At 45.1% G+C, this 10153-nt stretch overlaps 1 protein-coding gene across 1 annotated transcript; it reads left to right on the top strand.

The window, feature by feature from the left end:
• On the top strand, window positions 1-8962 carry HSD17B2 (hydroxysteroid 17-beta dehydrogenase 2). Its single transcript, XM_057372539.1, has 5 exons — window positions 1-367; window positions 4114-4326; window positions 4626-4811; window positions 6838-6975; window positions 8167-8962. Exons 1-5 carry the CDS (start codon window positions 91-93, stop codon window positions 8523-8525), a joined length of 1173 nt encoding a protein of 390 aa, XP_057228522.1. The 5' UTR covers window positions 1-90; the 3' UTR covers window positions 8526-8962.
• Window positions 8963-10153: the final 1191 nt, after the last annotated feature.

Here is a 10153-nt window from a genome sequence, read left to right as displayed (position 1 = left end):
TGTGCCCCACCCCCTGCTCCTATATAACCCACTCTGCATTTAGCAATACCTGCTTCCACCCAGCCGGGGCTGCGAGCGCCGGGGYTGCCGATGGATGCTGCGGCCAGCAGCGCCCTTGGGTGGCTCTGCGCAGGTGTCACCGCCCTTTTTGGGGTCACAGCGCTTTGCAGGGCCAGCAAGAGCCTTCTGGGCATAGCCAAAGGGCTGCTCTGGAGCCTCCTGGCCGCCCTGCTGGGGTTRCTGTGTGTGCCCGGGCTGGGGGCTGCCGGGGGGCTGGGGGTGTTTGTGCTCGGGTCCCTGGTGTGCTGTGCCTTCCTGGGGGACAGGAACCTGCTGCCCGTGGGGGACAGAGCCGTGCTCATCACAGGTAAGGCAAAAAAAACCTGCCGTGCTCATCACAGCAACCAACAAAAACTGCTTTTTCTCACACAAGTTTTCCAGGCAAACTTCGTGTCCTCGGGTTAGTGCATACTTGTGAGTGTTCCTTTTATTTATTTTTTTTTTCTGCTTGTTTTATTTGCTTCTGCAGAAATTTTTTTTTCGAGGTAAATAAGTGCTCTGAAATTAAGTAGAAAAGCATCTTAATAGATGCTATTATTTTTTAGTGTCTCGTTTAATCTTTACAAGTGGCTTTTCAGACGTACTTGTGCAATTAAACTGGTGCAAGAAGCATAAGAATACTTATGATGGTCTCATTTTTTTAGGAGTGATGTTAATTCCTGGGAGCCYTCAGAACACGACATTCATCCATTACTTTTTTTTTTTGTTGTTGTTTGGATTAATTGTGCTGGCTGTGGGTGCAGAGTTGTCTGTTGGGGTGTGTGTGTGCACACTGTGTCTGTCCTGCAYACATTTCAGGGCACTGCTTTGGTGCCATCTCTTTGAAACACTGAAATCATCCAGGAGGGAGGTAATTCCCTTCACCAGCAGGGAAAGTTCACAGCTAATTAATTCAGCCTCTATTACCACTCTGATCTACTCAAAMCCCGCTTTTATTTTGCAGGGGTGGCATTTTTTTTTATAGTTTTATGGCTTTTCTCCTGTTTCTTCTAAAACTTTAGGTGTTGTTTATTTAGATGTTGTTTATTAGTGTTAATCAAACCTTTAAAGTGCAGTGCCTGCCAACTGCTTCTTGCACTGTTAATTTGCTGGGTTTTGTTTTATTTCCTGTGTTTTTTCTCCCTCTGGAAAGCTGAATTAAGTTGCTTTGGTTTATATAGCAATTTCTAGCAGAATTTCAGTTTGTTTTATAGGGACACCTGGAAATAATTTAGATTTGCCTAGCAAGCTTTAATACAGGGATTTGATATAAAAGTTGAGAGAGGACAGGACTAGCAGTTTATCTGCCAGCTGGGTTTGTCCCAGCAGGTGTCAGATGAGGATGGATTTTGGGACAGGGAGCAATCCTTCCTTCCCCTGCAGGCTCAGGGGATGTGCTTGCACTTGGGCATCTCCTTGCTCTTTGCAAAACTGCAAATCTTCATAAAAAGCACTTTCTGGGAACTCATCTGTGTAGAATCTGAATTAGAATAAAATAAGGGAGTGAGGGATATTTGGGTACAGTCCAGTGAGGGATTGTTCCTTGTACCTGTGCTGTGAGTGTCCTGAAGAAATGCAAGTTTGGAATATCTGGTTAGTTTGAGGAGGCTCTTACTTGTCTTTATTGGRGTCCTGTGCAATCCATCCCTCCATCAACTGACACAGAAGTTTTACTCAACCTGTGTTTTGTTTCCATTGCTCTGGTTGTGATATTCTTCCCCCTTCCAACGACAGGATGTGTGTCCATGTGCAGGTGCAAAGTGCCTTTAAGTAGATTTTGGTGTCATTTTCCCCAGCTCAGACAAGACCTCAGGCAGGCAGTTGGTGGAAAAAGGTGAATTTTAATTATTTTTCCTTTTCTCTCTGCCTCCCAGCCCTGCAGGGCTGAGGAATGTGGCTTGTCCTGGGCCAGAGGCTGGAGCAGGCTCTGCTGCTCTCCCTGGGCTCTGTCACTCACTTCTGCTCCTCTTTGGATGTTCCTTGTACTGGTGCTGCTCCACATTATTTATCTGAGCCAGCAGCTCACTGGRGTACCAGGATAAGGGAAAAACTGCCCAAAGGTCAAAAAGGTTTTTCTCATGGATAACTGTGGGAGTGTGAGCAGGTTTAAAGCCATTGCTCAAACTCTGCTGTGGATCCTCCTGCTCCAATGCCCTCAAACAGAAGCTCATGGCATGCAAACACTTTAGCCACCTTACCTAAAAATTGAATCCTGTGTGCAATGGGATGAATTTCTCCAATTAATTTGGCCTTTCCATTCTTGGTGAGTGATTTGGTGCAGGTTGAGCACGAGTCAATTGTAAATTCTCAGTAATGATTCAGTCACAGTCAGGAGTGACTGCTTTCCTTATAATAAATCTTCTCATAGTCCACAAATTATTTTGGACATAGAAGCGAGAGTGTGGTTGGAGAGGAATTACCTTTTTTTTTTTTTTCTTCCCCCCCCCTGTGGAGACCTAGCTACTCTTTGAATTCTTGAATTCTAGGAGTGGAAGAGTAAAGTTTCTCTGGACTTCAATAACAGGTCTGAAACTCGAAACATACTTGCTTTGGAAAAAAAAGCAACAACCCAGGGACAAACCCAGCAYCAGGCAAAGATAAAAACAACTTTTATTGCTTTCTTGGGATTTCTGTACCCATCCCAAGTTCAAGTTGTATCRTATTCTGCCCATTCTCAGGCAAAAGCTGCATTGTAAAACTTAGGCAATGTGCAGCTGTGGCTGTGTTCTTTCTGGGAATGAGGAAAGAGGAAGGATTTGATCTGAAAGTAGGGTTTTTCACCAAAAAGAAAAAGAAGGAAAATCACCCCACTCCAAACCTAGAAATCTGTAATTTCTRGGATGTTTGCAGGCTTCTTTCTTCATGTCTTTTTAGGGAATTCAAAGAATGCAGGTTTGTCCTGTCAGGTCAGGACTGGAGATACTTGATGTGATATTTGTGGTGCTCTGGTGCATCTTCAGCAAATTGCCAGACTTCAGAAATGCCAAAAAAAAGCTGATGGGCTTTTTAACCCCCCTAAGAATTAAATAGAGCATGAGTAATTCTTTTCTGCTCGTTCAAGATGCACTGATTCATCCAGACATTTASTACGTGTTTTCTTCAGGCCACCTGGAAWTAATATTTTTCACCTTTCAGGACTRAAGCCCCTGTTAAAMGACARAATCCAGAAGTGAAGATCTAACACGATTATGATGAATCTCTTTAGCAGTGAAATTCTATTGACTGCATATTCTCAATGTAGGAGCAGATCTGTGATCAGCTCTGATAATATCTTCCTTGGTGTGCCAAAATCACAGAATAACCCTCAGAAGTTTATGGTAGGGTTAAGAAGGGAGTGTTGAAGCTCTTTCACAAACAAGAAAATAGTAAAAAACTTGGCAGGAGTTCTAGTGCTTTGCCTCGTATTTGGATTTCCAGGGTTTGGAAACTGAAGGTGATGCAGTAAATTGTTAATTTAGGAGACAGTCAAGCCCTGGGATACCTCCATGGATCCCAGAGCACAGCAGCATCCAGGAACTTTCTCTGCTGTTTTTATTCCACAGTCTCTAATAAAAAACTGCTCATCAGAGGGGTCTGTGTGGTAGATGTGTCAATAAAATAATGCTTCTTCTTGCAATGAAAAGATACAATCCAAGAATTTAAATTCCGATGCCTATAATTGTTTTGCCCATCAGAGAATTCAAATTAAAACAGTGTGGGTTTTGTTTCTTTTCTTTCTCTTAGATACTTTTGTTATCAGGTTTCAGTCTGAATATTTGTGTAAAACCAAACTAGGCCTTTATTTCCTCTGTATGTATAAAGTCAAAGAATCTGTCAGTGGCAGATCATGAGCTGATTCCATCAGCTCTGAGTCAGGASAATGTGGTCTGTYAATCTTCAGGGATTATTTAAAAGTSCAGCTCCTCAAATTTTAGATCTGAACCTTTCTTTCTACCGACATACGTATTTCAGAGACTTTGCCATCATCTTTTTGTTTAAATTTGCGTGAATTTCCAATGCATGTGTTTATTTCATATACATTTTTAATGGTGATGCAGGACAGACTCACTCTCCACAATTTTTTGACGCTTTCAGGGAGCGACACTGGGATTGGGCACGCRCTGGCCAAGCACCTGGACAGCCTGGGCTTTGTGGTGTTTGCTGGGGTTCTGGACAAGGACGGTCCTGGGGCTCAGGAGCTGCGGCAGAGCTGCTCCCCCCGGCTCTGTGTGCTGCAGTTGGACATCACCAGCACCACTCAGGTCAAGGAGGCYTATCTGACCATCTCAGAGCAGCTGCAAAATGCAGGTAAAGCTCTTTTCTGCCCCTCTTTGCTCCACTGCTGATGCAGCAGCTTGGCAGGGGCATCTCCTCACTGCTGGSCAAGGTGTGGGGGTCATTTCCAGGGCAGTGGGGATATTTCCATCCATGGCTGCTGTTTTCTGGGACATGGGAAAATGGTAAAGGCTGTTCATGGAGTGGACAATGTGCCTCTGCAGCTGCAAATCACCCCTGCCTTGGTCTTGAGGCACCATCCCTCTCATCAGTGCACTCTCAGGCACTGATCCCCTCCTGTATCACAGCCCTTTGCTTTCTGCTCTCCCCAGGGCTCTGGGGGCTGGTGAACAACGCAGGAATCCTGGGCTTCCCTGCGGATGGAGAGCTGCTGCCCATGAGCACCTACAGGCACTGCATGGAGGTGAATTTCTTCGGGGCTGTGCAGGTGTCCAAGACTTTCCTGCCGCTGCTGCGGAAATCGCAGGGGAGGCTGGTGAACATGTCCAGCATGGCAGGTGAGCTGAGCTAAAGCACCAAATAAAGTTCTGGAGCAACAGAAAAACCTGAGCTTCCTTGGCAAAAATGCCAGGAAAGGTGTCACTCAGTCTGGTTGTCAATACACCCAGGGAATTAATATTAAGGTAATAAGTTCAGGTTTTTCTTTTATTTAGGACACTGTTTCCAGAATTTTTATTTTTTTTTTGTCTGGCAGACTGTTCCCAGAAAACAGCCTTTAAATAGTTTAATCTGGCTAAAAACATGCTGTGACAGAAAAGACAGTAAAATTGAGATCTGGTGTTCCAGATGCCACGAGTGATAACTTTGTGAGCTTCCATAAAGATGGGTGGTACCCCACAGGTATTTCTGTAACATGCTCAGGCAGGAGTCTGTGACCACCTCAGTTTGTGACATCTGCTGATAACCTGGGACCTGAAGAGACTGTGTGTTTATATTTCTTTAAAAATATTTTTGATATCTTAGAAATACATAAGCCTAACTTATACTCAAAGCAGTATTTTTCCATGAAAAAAAAAGCCACAAACCTTTTTAAAAATTAACGTATGCTTTCCATTTTTTTCCCCCCCACAAATTTTGCATACTATGTATACATTTAAATATATAAATGTGTGTCTGTTGCAGCACACAGGCTGGTTTGGGTGAAGAGCTTCCTCCTAACTCGGGGTCTGGGGGTCCTTTGGTCAAACATTAGTGGCAAAGTTAGTGAGCTCTTGTTGTGCTGAATCTATTCCTGTCTGTGTAGGGCTCATTTAACTGGGCTCAGGTTAGCCTGACCTTGGAGGGAGCAGGGATTCAATTGGCTCAAACCAATCCAGCTCATTCAGATGCACACAGAGGAATAATTAACGTATAATTGGCCTGACTTCTTCGAGGGAATGGCTCTGTGTAAACAGCTCCTGTGATACCTTGGCCATCCCAGCACAATACCCAGCAGCACCAGTGGCTTACCTGAAAATTCCCCTGGATCTGAGGTATTTTCCTTTAATATACTCAAAATATTTCTTAAAATGCTCAAACACATCGAGGGGAATGTGGAGCACATGAGGCAGAGTGGGATGATGTGCCCAGCTGCCCATGCAGGCAGGAGAAGGARGGATGTGCCTCCAGGGGAAGGATTGTCCCTTCTGTTCCCTTCTCCCAGCACAGCCTGGGGTGGCTGTGACAATCCTAAACCTGTGTGGTGATAACTCCAACCTTGTGGAGGAACTGGGAGGGCTGAAGAAGAAGAATGTGCTGGAATCAAAGCGTGTTTGTATTTTTCAAAAGCTGGAGGAGTGACAAGCTGCCAGTTTCTGGGACAAAGGAAATCTCTTTCCTGGAAGCTTATTTTATGTTCTTGAATTTTTGTGCTCATGCTGGGTGTTCTCTTAGCATTCCCACCTGAATGAATGTTTCTGGGATTGAAAAAGCTGGGACACAGCTACAGGTAGGGAATCTGATTGTGTGCTGGGTCTCAGGGAGTTCTGTCACCCATGGGGTGTCACTTCAGCTTTGGTTTGTTCCCTGAGGTTTACCCCACTCTTGGGTTGTTATCTCTGGCCTTTCTGAAACTCTCTGGAAAGAACAGGAAAGCTGGCTTTATAAATCTAGAACTGAGCTTACCTACCCTGTTATAACTGTGCTTTATTGTAGGGGCTTGAAATTCGTGCTAAAGTGACAAGAACAGGAGCATAAAACTTCTACCTCACTGTTTATATGAACTGAAACATTATCTGTGTTTCTCAAACCAACAGTCATAACTTCCAGCAGTTTTTACCCTTAAATGCAATCCAGTTTATTTTTTCTGCCCTACAAGGTGCCTTATCAGGTGTTACTGAACACAACTGCTGCAAGCAACTCTTAAATTTACAACTTTCACTCTTTGCTAACCTCTAGCAAGAAACGATTCCCTCACTGGCTTGTCTTTAACCTCAGTGAGAGAGGCATAATTTTGGTTGTGCTATAATCTGCCTTCTAAATCATGGAAATAAAGGCTGGGAAGAGCCACAGTYGGGGTTTATCAGGTTTCTATTGCTCCTGCAGGAGGCATTCCACTGCCGAGGTACGCTGCGTACGGGGCATCCAAAGCAGCTCTCTCCATGTTTTCCGGAGTAATGAGGCAAGAGCTTTCCARATGGGGAATTAAAGTGGCAGCAATTCATCCATCAGGCTTCAGAACAGGTTGGTGTCTGACATTTCGGGCTGTTCTTGCTGCCTCTCCTCTTTTCCTGTCGCTCAGCAGCCTCAGATGGAGCCCTGAGTGATTCCCAGGAGTTGGAATTTTTCTTGTTCTTTAATGTTGGTTATGGGAATTAAGTTCCATGTTTTTTTGTGCACGTTGCCTGTCTCCCCTGTCCTGGGCAGAGCTGCCTCTGCTGCTGCCAATATCCTCTGCTCTTTTCTCTCCACTCCTTCCCCCTGGGTGCTCCKGCTGCTTTCTAATTCCTAATTCCTTTCTAATTTCCTAATTCCCCTCCTCCTCCTTCCACTGAGCACTTTCTGCAGRGCCTGCCCAGGTTCCACACTCTTCTCCAGCTGCACAAGCCCTCACTGCACCCCATGCCTGCCCCAKTGCATTTTTTATACCAATGTGAATCAAATTGCTCTTTTTCATAAAATGCCACTTCCCTGAGTGCTTCCCCTCCTGGGAAGGGGCCCTGTGAGGCTCTGGGCTCTCTCCCAGTCTTGTGTGGTCAGTGGAACCTGCCTGAGCCATCACCTTCAGGGCTCTGCTGAGCTGTTCTCAGTCTTATTGGGTAAAAATGAATCCTGGGATTTGAGATTTAAATATTTACTGGAAGATTTTTTCATTATTTGCTTGCTTAATTTTTGGTAGTCGGGCAATGATTGCATTGGAGAAGCCCCTGCTTTCATTCCCACATGATGCAGATGGGGTGAAAAATAGATAAAATTACGGTTCTARATCTGTCCTAATAGAAAGCTAATCCTTCATGAAARCAGTTAYTGAAATATTYGTTTGACTTGTGAAAGGGCAGCRCAGAAYTGGGCCAACCCRAGTGAATCTTGTTCATCTCAGTCTKCCCTCAGCCGTTAATAAATACTGATTGGAAACATCCACAAAATGAATCAGGACAGAAAATGGCAAAGTAGGGAGGAGGGGAAAAGCAAAAATGCCGATTTGGCTGCGAGGGGGCCTTTTTAGGTAGAACTGGAAGCCAAATGGGAAAAGGACTTTGTGCTTTTGGTGTAGCACGAAGAACTCGTGCCTTTCCTCCTCTTCCAGCCGAAAGCGCTGGCTGCTGACCAGCTGCAGTGTTTGTTCCTCACTGACCCAGTTTAGACCAGCTCTATGAATTACAGATTTATTTCCCTCAAACCCAGCCCCAGACCCTTTTTCTGTTGCTGCTGCAGGTATCCAGGGCACAGCTGAGCAGTGGGACGAGCAGGAGCAGGAGCTGCTGGCGAGCCTGGCGGTGGAAACACGGAGCGCCTACGGGGAGGAATATCTGCTGGGGCTGAGGAGTTACCTGGTGCAGCTGCCATCCCATTGTGCCCCCGACCTGTCCCCTGTGCTGGCTGCTGTCCTGCATGCTCTGCTGGCCACCAGACCCCATGGCCTCTACACCCCGGGCAAGGGCGCCTACATCCCCCTCTTCATCTTCTGCTGCTTCCCCCTCTGGTTCTACGATTTCTTCATCAGCAAGGTGCTGGGTGCTGGGTCTGCTCCAGGGGAGCTGAGGATGGCAGGAGGTGAAAATCAGAAGCTCTGAGGTGTCCACTGGTGTTTGTCTTGCTGGAGAGGCAGCTCTGAGGACTCTTTAAGACACTGCTGTGCTGTCCTGGTTAAGTTGTGTTGTGACACCGCCTTGCAAAGAAGGAAATCTTTATTTGTGTTAAGAGTTATGCTSGGGAACAGTGGATAAATGTAAATAGAGAGCTAGTCCCAGATGGGGCGTTTTYRGAGGAATTTCAGTGTTTTCCTGATRCCTTTGTATCCTGTGTAAGGTACCTCATGAAATTATATAGTTGCTRTCTGCTTCAAAAGGCACCAACACACAGAGAGATGCATAACATGTTTTTTTTTTTTTTTAAAGCAAAACAAAAACCCCCAGAGAGTCAACAGCCTTCTAAATCTTACAAGAATTTACATATTCCTATTGTTGAAGAGACTTAGAACTGTGTAAAGCAAGTATTTTATTCTGCACCTTCAGCCTAAGGCCATGTTTGGGGCTTGGTGTTTGGGTTCTGTTGCTGTTGAACCTGAGCAATGATTTTTTCACCCTCAAATTTTGTGATGTRCAGTTTCAAAGTTTATGATGTGTTCTCTTTGCTGGACTAAGCAACAKAAATTAGTTAGGGAGGGAAAAAACGAATGCAAACAGATCAAGATGTTTATGAAGAGATAAACAATTTCCTTCCTACAGTGATAGAAATAGTCACAGTGAGTGTATCAGCTGCTAATTTGATCTGTCTGGATCACTCTGTGCATTGCCTGCATTATTGGTAATTATCTCACTTCTGCTTTTTGCACAGTTCCTTACTCCAGTCTGGCTCCACACAGAACTCATGGTTTTGCCCATTTCTCCTGATGCCTCCTCGTGTCCCCCTCTGCTGTGGGGTCAGTTTGTGCTCACTCCTCTAAGATCAGTCTCTGTGTCACTTTACTGGTGTCCAGTGTCCAACTTCTGATAGATTTGGGTTGTTCCCCTTCCCTAATTTCACTSCAGGAGCCCCAGGTGCCCTCCCTGGTGCCCTACACCATAATCCCCTTGCCAGTGGCAGGTGGTTGSGCAGCTCACCTGTATTTTTCCTACCCTACTCCCTTTTTGCATTGTCTRTCCCATCCTTGGCCTTTGAAAGGCTGTGAAATTTTGGAAGAAATCCCCATCCCCGAGTTCCCTGGTTGGGCCATGTGTCCTGTCTTTGACTAGACACATTTCTTTTCCAATAATGAAAAATTAAAAGCAATCACATTTTGAACTTTAATGTAGACATATTTTTTCCTTTCAATTCTGAGGGACTCCTGACTCTCCTGTCATGCTCCTACTGGTGTGATGTGCTCTTGCACCCGACTGGACAAAATCACTGTTTAATTTGCATCTGTGGTATTTATTCCATCCCTGTCCTGTGTCTGCCATATCAATGCAAAGCTCCTGTAAATGCACAGAGGATTTTCAGAGGGCTCAGTCATTGGATCTGTGCCCCAGTGGGGGAATCCTCCTGTCCTGTAATTTTTGTCACAAATGCTGCTTTTGCTGCTGATGTTTATCCCCTGGTGGGTTTATATCAGTGACCTGATTGCAGACTTTTTTGCTTTCTTTGGAGGAAGTGTGCTCAGTGTTTTGAACTCAGGAAATCTGAGACTGTTTCTCTCTCTCTCTCTCTGCCAATTTCTTTA

This window comes from Malurus melanocephalus, unplaced genomic scaffold, assembly GCF_030028575.1.
Source record: "Malurus melanocephalus ecotype Western Australia unplaced genomic scaffold, MMel_1.1 scaffold_173, whole genome shotgun sequence".
Classification (NCBI taxonomy): Eukaryota; Metazoa; Chordata; class Aves; order Passeriformes; family Maluridae; genus Malurus; species Malurus melanocephalus.
This window is presented reverse-complemented; position numbering and strand designations above follow the sequence as displayed.